The following is a 17,014-nucleotide window of genomic DNA, read 5'->3' as shown; positions in this document are numbered from 1 at the left end:
AATGACCTATCCATAGATGACTATGCAGTAAGTTGTGGTGGTGGGATGAGAAAGATGAAAAGGAATGAGATTGAATGTCAATTTTCCAAGTGAGGAACATTTTAATTCACATGCTTCTCAAATTTCACTTTTGTAAAATTTGGGATTTTTAGGAAGCCAACTCGATGGACATGAGTTTGAGTAAACTCTGGGAGTTGGTGATGGACAGGGAGGCCTGGCGTGCTGCAACTCATGGGGTCACAAAGAGTCAGACACGACTGAGCGACTGAACTGAAAATGTCATTCTTTACCGGGCAATCACATGCCTAACATTCACTTTAAAAGTACAAGTATATGAAGCAGTAAGAAATGAGGCTCATTTTTATGAGTTATGGTTGGTAAGTACCAACTGAATGTGGTTAAGAGGGTTATTATGACTAGTTGCAAATCAAAAATCTTAGTATTTTTTTTTTTTTTTCCATGGCAAACGTTTTATTTTTCTACCTCAGTTGCTTACAGGGGTAAAAATAAAATGTCATTAGGGAGAAGCACAGATGAACTATTTACGGAGAAAAAATATAAGAATTAAATTGCACCTAGTTATGCATTAATTCAAATTGATGACCTCTACAGACTCATTCCAGTTTCTCTACCATATTTCCTAAGTAAAGGCATTTAGTAAATAACAGAATCTAAAAGGTATAAATTGTTTTTTAAAAAATTGTTATTTATTAGTTTTTAAGAATGAGAAAGCTACCATGGATTATCCCTAAGTGACAGCTGACTTAATGTTATTTAGCAACTATTTAACAACTAAAAAGGAATTTAAAACCACACATTGCCAGCATGTTTTTTAAAATAAGACACTACATACCAAAACTGTATTTGTATTTGAAATTGCCAGCTTAATCATTGTAAATCTTACATGTATTATAAGGCTGTTTAAAGTTGAGTCCTTGAATATATATATATATATATATATATATATTGGCCATGCCATGAGGCTTGTGGGATCTTAGTTCCCTGACAAGGGATTGAACCCAGGCCACAGTTGTGAACGTGCTGAGTCCTAACCACTGGACGGCCACAGAATTCCCCTTGAATAATAGGTTTTAATCAGAGATAAAACAGTTGCATTTTAAATTTCAAGTCAAAGAAAAAGATTCACACATATACACAAGGACAGTTTTAATCCTGCATTTTCCTGCAGTAACATCCACTGTGGCTATAAATGGACTGAAACTGCATTTGCCAAGAACTGTGAACATTAAGAATCTTTACATGAAGACACGTGTGTTGATACAAGCACAAAGACATCTTCCAGCACCAAAAAAATACATACATAACACATATCAAGTGGTCTTAATGGATAAATTTGCTTCATTAGATAATTTTATTTAACTAAATTCACAGTTAATGCAGAATTTCATTTTCTTAATTTACATCTTTATTTATACATTCTTCCTAATGTTTCAATTACTCAAAAACCCATTCATTCATTCAAGATGGTATTCTGCATGGCAACAGACAATGGGTTCTAACTTTCTTAAAGGTGTTGACAGCAACTTAAAATACCACTGAGTCTTCTTTCCAGTTTGTAGCACCAGACTTAGGACCTTTATAAAAACAGAGTTTAAATTCATTTAATATATTCATTAAGATTCATTGTCACTGCTTCTCTTCCGAGAAAAACACATTTCAATTGCTGCTTCCCAGACTATACTGAGCAATAGTGTATATTATTTTCAAGTGGTTAGCAAAATTTCACTCACATAAATTTACAGCCAGAACAAGAACTCAGCCTCTCTGAATGGCTGTCCACTCAAGACGATGAAAATAATGTACAAAATGGATTTGGGGGTCTGACCTCCTCCTTAGCATTATCAAACACCTTTCCAAGTATTCTTAGAAAGTATTTTAAAATATATGCAAATATCCTACCATATGACACACCATCATTTCTTTAACCATTTCCCAACTGTGCATTTATAATCATTTGCAATTTTTTAAATATTATGAGTAGCACTGTGATGAACACCCTCATTCATAGTTTTAAGTTAAGACATTATATCTTTAGGATAATGCCAAAAAAGTGGGTCAAACAGTGCAGATGGTTTTAAGGTTTTTAATATACTTTACCAAAAAATCTCCAGAACAGCTTAAACAGCTGTTACCAACAATATGTTAATATGCCCACAAAATGAACTTGGTTGGTGACCATGAAGCAAATTCAACCATAGATCCATGAGATATTCAAGCATCTCAAAACTACCACACCAAAGAAGCAAGGAGACAGTTATTACTGGTGATGAAGCCAAATTCAAATCTTTAAAATACCACTCAGCTAAAAAAAAAAAAAAAATCATTTTTTATTAAATTGTGATTATTTAAAAATAATCAACAGAAAAGCTTTCCACAGAAAATCTAGTTTTTCCAAAAAAGTTAAAAAGAAAGAGAAAAGTCAGTACCAAATGACCAAAATTTTTTATTTGACTAAATTCTATCTCATGCATAAGCATGACAGTCTCTCCTGTTTTATTAGACTTTGGCAATTAAAAAAAAAAAACACCAAAAAACAAGCAGCCTTGTACAGAACAGTGAAAATGCCAAGGGTGAGGGTAGGCTACAGTTTAACTGTAGGATAAATATATATATTTTTAAAAGGCCTCTCTCCCTTTGGCCAACAATCAGTTCAGATCATTAAATACAGACACATTTTCAAAATCACTTCTTCACTTCTCCAAGATCTTCAATGCTATCATCATCCACCTATAAAACACAAATAATTACATTTCATGAGGTGTGCTTAGCAACTAACACAGAAGCAACTGCTTTAGTAACTTACTTCTATAGATGCACAGGTTCCAGATACTCACCTCTGGCCATTTTTCCTGAATGACATCAATAATATCATCTGTAAAGTCTCCCTGAATGATGATTTCATCCTCCCCTGTTACTGAGGCACCACAGGAGAATTTCTGAGCAAAAAATCTTTGTGCTTCTTTAAGATCAATTTCTGTTATTTTAAAAAAAGAAACAGTGAGACTATAATCGGAATCATACATCAAAGAATATTTTTCCATTTTGAAATTTAATCTGCATATTAAATTCATAAAACAGATCATATTAATGGGTTTCACGTTCCTTTCAGAACAGTAATTACAAACTACCCCATAGGCAGTCATCTGAACAACATAACAATGTAACATTTTTAAGGTCAGATAAAGCCTCAGTATAGAAAAATAAGATCCATACTATTCCTGATTCAAGACCAAAATAAATCCAGGAACACATGAATTCCAATATTACATATACACTTCCAAGTAAATGAAGTTTCTTGTGGTTATCCCTTTTTACAAAGGAAGACACTCCGCCACTAACCACCTTCCCTTACCTTCTACTGTAATCCCAGAGAGGACAGGTCATTTTGCAACTGTTTGGCTACTGAGACTGGGAGGGAAAGAGGAGCAGTGCTGGTAGACCTCAAAGGGAAACCTGTCCAGCCCTCATTCTAGATAAAATATGCACAAGCAGAAATTCTGGAATGGAAAAAGTTAAACCAGTCCCTTCTACAAAAGATTTTTAAGATTTTAAGTTTGACTTTTTAAGATTTTAAGTTTGACTATAGTTAGAAATCCAAAATCTCATTTTGTATCCTTCTTAGCAAAAAACAGAACTGTAAAATTTTCATGGTACTAGATTAAAAAGATAATGAAATGAATTAACGAATAAAATTCACAAATTTTAAACATACTTAAGCTTGAACTCACCAAAAGTTGCAAGGCCACACACTCTTGTTACATATTTCTTCTTTGCTCTGGGAATTTTGGCTATCGTAACCTTTTGTGGTACAGTTTTCTTCTTCTGTTTTATTTGACCCCTTCCACCTTTATTTATTAAGAAACAGTTCAGGATTAGTTGTTTTATCATAAATAGAGAATACTATCTTTAAGTATACTGATTTTCAAAAGGTATGAAATATTTCTAAAGTTTCTTTTTCTAATACAAAATTCATAAACACATGAGTGAGTATTCATTCAGTCAATACATATTACGTAGTATGTGCTGTGCACTGCAATAAGGGCCAAGGACACAAAGACGAAGAGAACAAAAACAGTCCCTGTCCTCCAGAGGCTCTCAGTCCAGTGCAAGGAGAAAACAAGTTAAACAATTACAGCAATCTGGTATATACTGAAATAGGATCCATGAACACAGCACTACCATAAGCTCTGCAGAGGAATGGCTTACTCTACTTCCAGAGGACAGAAAGTTTCCCAGAGAAAGTGGCATCTAAGTGCCTGCAAAATAAGTCCATTTGAAGGGAGACGGGCTGGTGGAGATAAAAGGAAACAAGTACAGAGACAAGAAAGGATGCTGTAATTGAGAACTACACTTCGTCTTTTGGTGTATTAACAGGAAAGTAGGATTTATTGGTTGGCGTAGTAAGGAAAAGACAGTGCCAAGGTTCCTATGAGTGCAGGGCCTGCCACTTGTCCAGGGGGCCATGGTTAGGGTTGTATTTGACCCCACAACCATCTGGGATGAGCCACTTTTCTGCCACCATGTTTTCAAATTCATTCACATTAAACTTAGTAAATCCCCAATTCTTGGTGATGTGGATCGTCTGGCATCCAGGGAACTTGAGCTTGGCCCTGCAGAGCGCCTCAATCACATGCTCCTTATTCTGTAGCTTGGTATGGATGGACATAGCAATTTGACCAATGTGGACCCTGGCCACTGTGCCCTGGGGCTTTCCAAAGGCACTTCACATACCTGTCTGGAGCCTCAACTGGGGTAGTCCCATAGGCATTTTGTCTCCTTAGGGCAGATGCGAGTGTCTACTGGAAAGGGCTGTCTCCTTAGGGTGACCCATATAGGCCACAAGTTGAATATACTACAGAGGAGTTAGTGTACTGTTTACAACCACTGCACACTGAGCCCCCACGGGGAAAAGAACATGGTTGGCTTAACTGGCTGCAAATACACTTGTCTGAAGGAAGCTTATGATACGTAGGAAAGAAAGCCAGATAGGCAAAGATTATATACCAGTCATTTAAGGACTAGCACATCAAGCTCTGTTATACTGCAAAGAAAAGAACCCAGTGAACAAGTGACTACGCAGGAGTGAAATCATCGATTTATGGTCTGTCAAGATCATCATACCATGTGGAGGGTGGGTCTGTGAAGAGTAATGAAAGAGAGGCCACTGAGGAGCCTCCTACATTAGTTCAGGCAGAAACTAATCAAAATCTAAATAAAGCAGTGGCAACACCAATGGCCACTAGGCATAGGATAAACAGAGGAATGAGAAGAAATCACAGAATTCAGAACTGATTCAAAGGGGCAAAAAGAAAGAAACCAAGACGGGTCTCAGGTTTTTGGCTCAAATGATTGGATAAACTGCTGTCATTAATCAAAATGAAGAAAACAAAAGATGCAGATTTGGGACTTAAGTTTACTTTGGAAGTACTGTGTTTGAAGTGCCAAAGGGACCATGAGCATTTCTAGTCTAGAGACATGATCCAGGACTAGATTTGGGAGTTCTAAGTGCAGAGTGGGGGCAAAAGTTAAGGATGCAGAATCATCCAGGGAGGATATGCAGAATGAGAAGTTAATGTACAGAGTCCTGGGAAAAACACCATTTTTTAAAGGGACAGAAGGGAGAAGTCTACACAGAAGCCTGAGGAGGAAGGAAACCAGAATGAGGGAGCAAGCACAACACTTCAGGGAGTGCTCAGACGTGCTCTCATCACTGAGCAACCACCCAGCCACTTGTGATCCTTGTCAGAGGAGTTTCAATGGCATGAAAGTCAGGTAAGGATGGACTGAGGAGTGAAGGCTCAACGACTGAACTGAAAGGAGGATAGCTGAGTCTAGTCTGAGCAAGGAAGTCTAGCTAAGAAGGGAATGGGGAGGAGAATATGGCAAAGAGAGACACTAGTTCTTAGGGGAATGTTTTTTTGTTTTTAATGTGAAGTCCTAGAAAATATTTATAAGCTAATTTTAGTCATGGGAGAATTAATTCAGGAAGAAGAAACAGGCAGGGATAGGATACAAGGCACGAGAAATTCATTTTAGAAGGAGGAGAGGTAGCAGGTATATTCATCAGTTGTGAAAAGAAAAATTCAACTGAGCTGACAGAAATAAGGAAAGAACAAAATCTTTTATAAATGTCCTCACTCTAATTAAATAGAATACACAGATATTTTTATAAGGTAACAAAATTTTTAAGTCATAAATAAGCTGGCTGGCTGCTTTTTATGTATATACATGGCAAATGAAGCACGTTTCCTTGGGTTCAATTTACTGATAGAGCCCAAATCACAGGAAATCCAGTCATCCTGAGAACGATTCTATACCCCTCTGTATGGTATTCACACAGAATGCAGTAGCAGGAAGATGTTATTCAGTTTGGGAATGCTTTCACTTCTTATTTCTTCTAGTGGTTGTTGTTTAGTTGGTAAGTCATGTCCAACTCTTCTGCGACCCCATGGACTGTAGCCCGCCAGGCTCCTCTGTCCATGGGATTTCCCAGGCAAGAATACTGGGATGGGTTGCTATTTCCCTCTCAAGGGGATCTTCTCAACCCAAGGACTGAACCCGCGGGCCCCTGCATTGGCAGGCGGATTCTGAGCTTTCTGGGAAGCCCTCTTCTAGCAGTATGTTTGTAGAAGTCAAATCACGCCTCACCTCTCTTTTGTTTTTTCTTCTCTTCCTCTTCCCCTGCTGTTCCTTGACCCTCACTAATTCCAGCTTCTTGTTTGGGTGAATTTTCTAGATGTAAAAACAAAACCCTTATAAGCATTGACATCACTTCATACTAACATTAAGAAATTACCCCTGAGAAACCTCATACACAGATAAGGTATTTTTTTTTATTTACTTATTTTCTACTTGAAGGATAATTGCTTTACAGACAAATAAGGTATTTCACCAACAAATGAGTGTAACATTTATAAAGTCAGTGATTACATTCCTGGACTCCTATCAGGCCTGATTCTGAAGTCATTATGGTAAGTGTATGGTGACAGAAGCCACATTAAAGAAGCATAAAACCCTCAAGACTCCACAGGAGTGTTTAGCATCAAGCATACTGATTCTGTTAACAGAAAATCTGGCCCTAAATATGAAGATATGTCCTAGGCAAGTCACATGTTCAGGGCCCACCAGGTAGACTGACTGTTACATCAGATTTGAGGGTTCTTATCCAATCACAGACAGACCATGTTGTCTCAGGGGTTGGGCCTCATGGAAAACTATCTGAAAATCAAAGCAGCAAATAGCAGGATGATATTGGGTATACTTCAATAGCCCTGTTTCTGGCCCAGAGTTTCCCTTCTTCCTGCTACTGCCTTCATTTTTACCAGTCTTGTAAGAAAAGCCATCAATTTGTTAATTGAGGAAATCTGTTCTTCTGTAGTTTCCCTTACCTTTGGCAACAGCAACTCCATTCTAGTTGCTTCAGTCAAAAGTCTAGCTGGCCCTTTTCCTCACATCCCACATGCAACACATCAGGAGACCCTGTCAGCTCTACCTTCAAAACATGTTTGGAATCTGACCACTTCTCACCACCCCACTGCTACCATCCTGGAGTAGGTGGTCATCCTCCTGACCCAATCACTGCAAGAGCCACCTACTTGATCCCCCCGCTTTGCTGCCTATGCCTCTCTTCAGTCTTTTTTTTTGGCCATGCCACGCAGCATGTGGGATCTTAGTTCTTTGATCAGGTATTGAATCCAAGTCCCCTACATCCCTGCTCTGGAAGACCAGTCTTAACCACTGGACCACCGGGGAAGTCTCTCTTCAGTCTATTTTTAACATAGCAGCCAAAGATGCTGCTGAAACAAAAGTCAGACCTTATCATCACTCTTCTGCTCAAACTGCTTCTCATCTCACTCAGAAAAGCCGAGACTTGCTCTTTAAGACGTAGTCCTTCGTTACTTCTCTGACTTCATCTCCTACCTTCCCCCACCACCTTCCCACCAAAAAAAAAACAAAAACAAACAACCAAAGTCCTCCTTGCTGTTTTCTAAATATGCTATATGTGGTAAGTGTTTGCCTCAGGGTCTTTGCACTGGTTGTGCTATCTGCCTGGAAAATTCTTCACCCAGATATTCAAAGGACTCTCTCCCTCACTTATTTTAGGTCTTTGTTCAAATGCCATCTTTTCAGCAAAATCTTTCAAGATTTCAAATTCCCTCCCCCAAAATTCTTATCTTTCCATTCCCTGCTTATCATAATTTAATGTATTTATTTCATTTGTCTTGTTTTACTTATTTTGTCTCTCCTTCTATAATTTCCAAAGAGCAGGTCTTTTGTTTACTGCTTTATTCTCAGCATCTAAAAGAGTGTGTAGCATATAACAGGCATACAAAAAATAATTTGTTAAGTGAATGAGTGAAAATATATGTCCCTAAATCATTTACTCTTCTTTATATAAGAAAGTTGATATTTTGACCTATCCTATCCAGAGATAAGACTCATGAAGAGGTCTGTGATTTTATGTAAGAAATCTTAATTAACTCAAGAACTTAAAACAGTTTTCAAGTCAATAGACATAGATAGAGTGATACAATTCTGTTCCTACTAGAGGACTTTTGTATCTTTAAAATAATGCCCTACATGCATCTGTTTCAGGTGTACAGGTTTTGATGAAAGAAAAAAAAATGTTCATACCTACAGTAAGTTTTGCAAACTCATTTGGAAAATTCTTCTCTAACCATTGTCTACATTTAGCAACATCAGGCATATATTCACAGTACTGGAGAGGGGAAAAGAACAAACTGAGTCACAACAGTATATTTTTAATCATTTTAATTAAAAAATCATTCCCTGTGCTTGCTATTTATAGAATGATAAAATCAACTACTCCTACCTAATGTCTCATCCACAGAAAATCTGTATTCAACCAGGAAATGTCCCGTAAGAAATTAAAAATTAAAACACACCTCCTCACTGTAACAATTTATTTCCTCTCCAACAAACAGAAGGGCCATTAGAAAAAGGAGGAAACAGACAAAAATAACCAGAAGTATTTCTTGCTTCGGGCATATAGGTGTCTCATTTTTATGATCTGCCCACAGAGCCTGACTTAGAAGCTTATCAACAGAAAACCTTACACATAATTTATGCTTTTTCTTCTCTGTTTGGATGTTAAACTTTGACTTTAAGGTTACTTTTGTTTTACTGGCTAACTATTCATGAGTTCTGTGCAAAAATCCAAACCATGTATAGCCAAGTGCAAAAGATGCACACATATGACTCAAAGTCTAAAAAAAACAATTTGTAAGACCATAAAATCATTCTAAACCAAAGTTCTCTATAAAAAGTTGAAACTCTGCCAGCAAATAACAGAAAATGAAAAATAACAAAATAAAGCGCCCAAGCTAGCTATAAAATCAATGACCTCAAATTTAAAAAGAAAAAAGAATTTGAAAAGAACTTACCTCTGTTGGTAATGAACAGACTGGGGAAATGGAGAGAAAAGATTTGAAAATATAAATAAATAAATAAACAAGTACACACACAGGACTTATTTTTAGTTTGACAAAATGCTTCATTTCTATTTTTTCCTATAACTTTTATATACCACTTTTCAAATACTACCCCCATCATGTGCTTTTTTGAGGTTAATGGCACAGGGTTAATAGAGATACTATCTTGATTTCTTTTTTTGATCTAAAGAACAATGTCTCCTTCAGTTGCTAAAACATCAAACTATACTATCTGGCATGTCTTAAGGTTTTACCACAACCACTTCAATGGGTCGGAAACTAAGCTAGGATGGGAACAATTACCCATGCAACAAAGCTTAAATGGAGCTAGTTATTTCTTTTGATAACTTCACTAAAACAGCCGCTAATTTTCGTTCATACTAACAGATTTACAGACTTCCGTAGCACTTCTGCTACCATTTCTCTGCAATACAGTTTTCCTCTCCTTTTCATGTTATGCTATACAAGATCATGAAACTGAATTTCCTTCCTTCAAAGGGACGTTGGTTCAGTCTTGTCACTAGATAGCCTGCAAAGGCTAAGGGACTAGAAAACTCAAAGTTTCCCAATTTTAACTGTAACTCTATTACTGGGTCAACTGCTTATTTTAATTTTTAAGGTGAGGAATGGACTATTTCACTGGGCCCAACACCTTGAGGCCTGTGAGGGAGAGGACGGTTGGTACACCATTACTAATAACAGCAATTACTATCTATTGGGCACATCCCAGGCACTCTGTTATACTTTGTATTATGTTTCATCATCACAACCTGATAAGGTAAGAGTTACCATATGTTTATCATGATTGAGAAAAATGAGACTTAGAACAAGTAATTCATTTGCAACTGGTTAGAACAAGATTTGAACTCTGGTCTGTTTCTGAAGCTCATGCTCTTAACCACTTAATTAGATCACAGAACCTATCAAGGCAATGCAGCTGTGTACCAGCCCATCATCAGTCTTTTATAGATGAAGCCCTATAACCTTTTTAACCTTTAAACAGGTTAAATAGTTCATCCAATGACAAAGGTGGTAATGTGGCAGAAAACTATTCAATAAAATGTATCTTTTTTTTTTCCATTTATTTTTATTAGTTGGAGTGTACCATCTCTTTATTTCATTTTAGGGTTTTCCACTAAAGCTCTCTCTGCTTAACCAGAGCTCTCTAATCTTCACAGTTCAAGTTCAATCACTAGTAGTAACAGATATTCAGCCACACTTTCAGGATATAATTACAGGTTAAATACCATTACTGCAAACCTTAAAACCATAAAACTTTGTACACCATTTCAAATAATATTCAGTTCAGCAAAATTCTAATATGATGAAAAAAGTTGGAAAAATCTTCCAAGTTCCACATTATTTGCTTTTAAAGTCAATTTTCCTTCACAGATGATTTACTATTTGTAAACTACAGCTCTTCAATGAAAATACTGAGCAGTCACCAGCTTACATTACTAACAACCTGACCTTATGTACCTGCTGATGAGATATGAAGAACAAAGTCCATCATCCAAGAAACCTTCTGCTATGGTCTTCATGTTTGTGTTCCCTCAAAATTCACAATGTGGTGCTACTAGGAGATTGGGCCTTTGGAAGCATTATTTTATTTATTCTTTTCAACAGCTCGCTGAGGTAGGCTCTGCTATCCATTTTCTGGATGAGGAACTGGCTAAAGTCACCCAGTAAGTAAACGGCTCAGCCAGGATTCAAACTCAGACTGACTTCAGATTCTGAAGTCTCAGTCCCGCAGACAAATGTCTCCCTGGAAATGACCCCATCCCACTTACCCGTGTTTCTCACTATATTTCAACCAGCATTCTGCACCAGTTAGCCCCCTTTTTTCCCCTCTACCCTGAAAATACCATATTAAACCTTGCCCCCATACTGTTTTTGTGAATTCCTCAACCTTTCCTTGCAAATTCTACTTTTATGTAAGGTTTCTCACTTCACTTTCCCAGCTTCCCTTGGAACAAAGATCCCTCCTTTTCCTAAAATCCTAATTCATAGCTCTGGTCAGTACCATTTAATTTAGCATTGAATATTCCCTAAGTCCTTCTCCTACAACTAGACCTTAAACTCCTTGAGGTAAATGTAATCCTGTCTCCATCCTAGTGCCTGGAATATCAATACAAACTAGGGAAATAAAAATAAACCTTTCTTAAAAAGGTTAGGGACCTCTGGTGACTACTGGTGAAATATCACTGGGTTGGATGCATACTTAGTGCAGTTATTCAAAGCCATCTCAGGAGTAACATAAGCAATTGAAGAGGATGGCTTTCATATACTGTATTTCATTAATTCTTTCTTCTTTTCACTTTTATAGGGCTGCATCCCACAACTATGGCATGTCAATCTAACAAATTTTTCTTTCTCAGTGGAACCTAAAATAATGGTGCATCTTATAACATATGGAGACTTAGATTCAATGAATTAGGATACAAAGAACGATAACTCGTAACTACATCTGACAAGCAAGAAGGAATAAACTAAACCAGTATACTTTTTTAATAAGAGCACTTACTGTATTATGCTCTTGTATTCGTTGCTGAACCAGCTTTATAGAAATTATCTGACTTTAGATGTAATCACCATCTTTATTTTACAGACCTTAAGAAACAAACCTCTAACCCTTAGTGAAATCAGGTAACTTGCCCAAGGTCACAGAGCTAGAATTAAGCAGGAGCAGCTGGTAATGCCCAAAGGAAGGATGCAAACCCTGGTCCATGATTCCAAAGTCAACCTTATATAAAGTTCCCCTGCCTACTCTCTGGGATATTTTACACTCATTTTATTTTCTTAATCAAGGATAGTAAATAAATGATGAGTCGATACAATTTTTCAACTCAGTGACATCACCTCTCCTTTTATAGTACTTAAATTCCAGAAGAAATCTCTATTACATTCACAGAAGGTAAGATCCACAAGAACAGTGACCTCTCTTAACTTATTCATTATTCAGTCTCCAGCACACAAAACAGTTAGGCACGTAGTAAATGGCCAAAAATATTTACTGAAAAAGATAATATTTACTTGTCCTTTACTTTACTGTCATATGACTTCAAATTTTTCTGAACCTTTCCAAGATGCTAGTAAAATTTATTTATTTATTTATTCACAAATATTTCTGAATTGAAAATGAGGAAACACACTCAAAGGGAAAAAAAAAATCCTGATCCACATTTTATTAACCAAACCAAGGACACTTTCCAACTGTCCTACTGCCCATCACTCCAGCCTCATCATCTTCCACTTGTTATTACACTATTCCTACACTACACACTATACTGACACAAAACTGCTTATTTCTCCACAGACAAGCTTTTCCTTGCACAGCTATTCACTTCATCTAGGATGCATTTTCCCACTCCCTCATCCAGTCATCCCTTAAGAGTCAATTATCTTACAAGAAGCCCAACTTTAACAGCCAGACTGGGAAGTTACTTTGGGCTGGAATAATCTATTTACACATGTCTATTCCAACTGGACTGAAAATTTCTCCAGGCCAAGTAGCAAGACACAAGTCCCACAGGTTGGGAAAATCTGTTCACCCATGCCTCCTCTTCCCCAACTCCCAATTAAAGATTCAACAAATGACAAAGATGAAAAAATTACTTGGACCAAATGTGAAGCCACTGATCATAACGTATAAAAATACCGTGAGTAAAAGCCATTTTCTGCCTTCCAACACTTACCTCCACAGTAAAGGACTCGAAGTGGGTAATCTGCATCTAACTTGGTGTTGCTCCTCTGGTCTCCTCTGCAATCATGCCCACCAGATTCAGAAATGTCAGCAGCCATTTCAAAACCTGTCAGAAAAGAAAATAACACAGCTTCACTATTTGGGACCAAGGCCCTGAGAGAAACCCTGTTCGGTTGTAGCCTTGTCTTCCACTAGAAATCCCCCCCACACCCCAAATCTGTTTCAATTCTTTGCTGAATGAAAGGTAAGCTGGATTCATAAAATATGAGTAATTCTGGGCACACCATTTTCCAGGTCTACAGGAAAACGAGCAACAACAGCGAGATTCATAACAAATGGACCATGACACGGGGCGGGGGGGGGGGGGGGGCACCGGGGGAAGAAGCAGCAATGGGAAAAAGGATGGGGAGAGTGACCTCGGTGGAGACAAGGCAAAAGGTTTAGGGGGTGATTCGGAAGGGGTGCAAAGTATAACAACAGAGAAAGGCCAAGAAGCAGCTGAAGAGGCTGGAAAAACCTACGAAGACAAGGTGAAGAAGGAGTGGGTCGCCGGAGGCGCCCAGAGTGCAGGGTGTGGGGGCGGCTGGATGCCAAGAAAGGGACGCTTTAGAGTCGGGAGAGGGGATGGAAGTGGGAGACGGCGGGGACACCAGAGTCTGAGGAGACAGAATACGGGCAAAAGGACCAGGAAGGAGCAGAATGTAAGAGGACTAAGGCGACAAGAGCGGTCAGGTGTGAGGGCGCGACCTGAAGCGAAGGGGGCAACCCCGGGGACACCAGAGTGGCCCATGTGGGCGGGGGTGTGGAGACGCCCGGCCCGGCCCCCTTCCGCCGGACAGCACCTCAGCTTCCCCACGCTCTCTACAAGCTTCTCCGAACGGGAGAGGCACGAGGGGTTATTACCCAGGCGGTCGCACAGCCTCCGCCGCCTCCGCTCCCGCCACTACCGCCAGCTGAAGCGACACATGCGATTCCTCTTCCCCAGCCAGAGCCGCCCGAGAGCGCGTCTACCAGCGGCGGTCCCGCGAGACAATAAGCCTTTATCGCGAGATTCAGTGGCCGCCGGGCGGCTGTCGCGAGAAGCCTGAAGGCTGGGGCGGGGAGGAATTGGAGAGCATGCGCATTTCGCCCAGGGGCGGGGCCAAGCAGCCTAGAGGCTGACAGCCAGTAGGCGGTGCTCGTTACCTGTGGGAGAGGGTGGGTGGTCCGTGGTCGCGGCGCGGAAGGGGGCGCTCTTTGGAAAGCGAAGATAAGCGTCTAAGTCCGCAGTGACTCCTTACTGCCGAGGCGGGGACGTGGCCGTGTCCCTGGGGTCTGGAGTGCATCCTTCAGTCCTGACTAACCTCCAGCCTATTGGATGTCATTCCTCCGCGGGGAGATTGCAACTGGAAAAGGCGTTTGGTTTAATTTCAACGCCCTACCCTATGTTGGCGGAATTCTTTTTAAAAAGACAGTGTCAATGCTATTCCATTTTTCTCATTGCCCTGCAGTCTCACTAACCTAACAACTATTTTCACAGCTTCCTGGTGTCTACTGATCCTTATATGTGTTTTAAACTGGAATTAAACTCTCCCACGTCACTGTAAACTAAAAAATTATTCACAACCTCAAGATTGAGAGTTAGGGTTTACTTGGCTGGAATTTTAGGGCTTCGAGCCTAGGAGGCAGCATCTCAAGTTAACCCTGAGAGAACTGTTCTGGGGAGGGCAGAAGCCAGGCTATATAGGCATTTTGCAGCAAGGAGCAGGTTGTCTGAAAATCAAAAGATTATTGTTAATTAAAATCAGGTATATCAAAGAAATTAAGTGATTTTTCTATGTATGAGTAGATGCAGGAACCTGGGCTTACTGAAATCTTTCCTTTAATACACACCTCAGCTACCTGGGGCCAATATTCTGTGTTTTCCCATCCTGAGTTTCCTCAGGGCTCATTGTAGGGAGTAGTTGTAGTCTGATGACTGCTAGATGGCGGGTATTTTTTTCCTTCCCGAGTTCCCTCAGGGTTCACCAGCTCACAGTTTGGTGGTGATGATGACTGTGACATCCTTTGTGTACTAATACTGCAGGAAATAGTCCATTTCTCATCAGGTTTTCACACATGGTGTGTCTTGGCTTTGCTTCCATCTAGTTGTTTCATTTTGGGAAAAACCCTTCATATCCATCTTCAGCCTGAGTCCTATTTGGGAAATGGGAATAACACTACAACAGCTAAAGAGATGTGGGTTAGGGAAATGGAGACCAAAAGTGCTTTGTAGATGGTGGAGGTGGTTCTTTTCTATTTTGCTTTTTCCTCCACTCACATCTTTCTCATTCTCCCCCTTCCCTACAACTTCATTTGCCACCAGCAGTACCACCCTTAAATTGTCTGCTCAGAACTTTGTGTGCATGAAGCCATCTAGCATAATCTTTTGCACCGGAGACTGTGACCGCTACTCTGATGTCTTTCTTAAATAAACGAGTGGTTTCCCCCTCTCACAAAAGAGCATCAATTCTAAAAGATATTAATGAAAAAAGATCTTGTTTCTAAGCCTATTTGATTCCAATAATAAAAGCTTCCATTTATTGACACTTATATGCCAAGAATCTGTTCATTTGGGGATCGAGTGCAGGTGACTTCATTTCATAAAACTTGGGTACTTACTACGAGCCAGGGGCTTCCCAGGTGGCATAGTGGTAAAGAAGCCACCTGCCAATGCAGGAGATGCAACAGACATGGGTTCAATCCCTGGGTCGGGAAGATCCCCTGGAGTAGGAAATGGCAATCGGCTCCAGTATACTTGTCTGGAAGATTCCATGGACAGAGGAGACTGGAAGGTTATATGGTCCATGGGGGTCTCAAAGGGTCAGACACAACTGATGCTTGAGAACGCCCTATGTGCTACATGCTGGGGAAACAGTGAACAAGAGACAAAAGTCCCTGATCTTATTGAGCTTAACAGTCTTAAACTTACAAAATCCTTAGAGTGTAGTGACTGTCTCTAATTTCCAAATAGTGGGTAAAATCGAAGCTCAAAGATGGGGATGCATTGTTTACCTATGTTTAAGACACACAACTAGTAGCATGTTAATGATCTTAAGACATACATATTTTTACATTTTCATGTCTCTCATATCAAGATGTATTGCATGGAATGGAGTCTTTGCGCTGTTGTTTTAGTCACTAAGTCATGTCGGACTCTTTGTGACCCCATGAACTGTAGCCTGCCAGCCTCCTCTGTCTGTGGGATTTCACTGTGGCATAGTTTAATTTGGCAGTATTTTTCCTTTCTTAGTGATGCATAAACTAATGGTGCATCTTGCAGTCAGTGGCATCTTAGACATGAGGAAATATGGATAAGTGGCCAGTCCTGTGTAGTAGACCTAATGTCTTCAGTGCCATTCCTCATGCTTTTCCTGCTATGCTTTGTAGAGAAGGGGGCGCTGACTCCTATGACTGAATTCCCAAGCTTTCTTTTTCCTGAGCTTCCAGCTAGTTCAGTCAATGGGAAGCAGTAATGAGACCATGCCATCTTCTTGGGCAACATCTCTAGCAGTAGCTAGCTGGTTCTCCCCCTGCATAATTTAGGCATCTCAGCTTCTGGGCTCCTGTAACATCGCCCCCTCCCTAGATCTAGTCTCTAGCCTACCAGTGGTGATTGATGGCTTCTTGCTGCTAATTTCTGAGTGGCTTCACCATCTCTGTTTAGCTTTTAAAGCCCTGAATGAAATTCCCCTCTGCTTTAAATACTTAGATAGGGTTCTATTCTCTGGGTGAACTCTGCCTGACATTGCTGGCATTCAATCCCAGAGCTATACTTCCTCACGCACTCATCACAATCTGTCAGCATTCAGGTACCAGA

General features: G+C 39.6%; 1 protein-coding gene and 1 non-coding gene across 3 annotated transcripts; both read right to left on the bottom strand.

The window, feature by feature from the left end:
• Positions 1 to 1,152: 1,152 nt before the first annotated feature.
• On the bottom strand, positions 1,153 to 14,502 carry DENR (density regulated re-initiation and release factor). 2 transcript variants are annotated; one of them, XM_043441767.1, is made up of 8 exons: positions 14,362 to 14,502; positions 13,169 to 13,282; positions 9,426 to 9,445; positions 8,656 to 8,740; positions 6,670 to 6,753; positions 3,750 to 3,866; positions 2,856 to 2,995; positions 1,153 to 2,748 (listed from the first exon to the last, which is right to left on the bottom strand). In XM_043441767.1, exons 2-8 carry the CDS (start codon positions 13,272 to 13,274, stop codon positions 2,704 to 2,706), a joined length of 597 nt encoding a protein of 198 aa, XP_043297702.1. In that variant the 5' UTR covers positions 13,275 to 13,282; positions 14,362 to 14,502; the 3' UTR covers positions 1,153 to 2,703. The 2 variants fall into 2 exon arrangements, with proteins under 2 accessions (XP_043297702.1, XP_043297701.1); XM_043441766.1 differs by lacking the exon at positions 14,362 to 14,502 and adding an exon at positions 14,080 to 14,234.
• Positions 4,829 to 4,959, bottom strand: LOC122425450. Its single transcript, XR_006264854.1, has one exon. It is a non-coding gene; the product is annotated as a small nucleolar RNA SNORA70 (small nucleolar RNA).
• Positions 14,503 to 17,014: the final 2,512 nt, after the last annotated feature.

Source organism: Cervus canadensis, chromosome 1, assembly GCF_019320065.1.
Source record: "Cervus canadensis isolate Bull #8, Minnesota chromosome 1, ASM1932006v1, whole genome shotgun sequence".
NCBI lineage: Eukaryota > Metazoa > Chordata > Mammalia > Artiodactyla > Cervidae > Cervus > Cervus canadensis.
Note: the sequence above shows the minus strand (reverse complement) of the source record. Positions and strands in the feature narration are given on the sequence as shown.

Coding starts and splice junctions, on each gene's coding strand:
- DENR (XM_043441767.1), bottom strand. CDS start 13,274: ATGGCTGCTGACATTTCTGAATCTGGTGGGCATGATTGCAGAGGAGAC. Junction 8,741..9,425: donor TCTGTTCATTACCAACAGAG/GTAAGTTCTTTT, acceptor TCCCCTCTCCAG/TACTGTGAATATATGCCTGA. Junction 2,749..2,855: donor TTCAGGAAAAATGGCCAGAG/GTGAGTATCTGG, acceptor TGTGTTTTATAG/GTGGATGATGATAGCATTGA.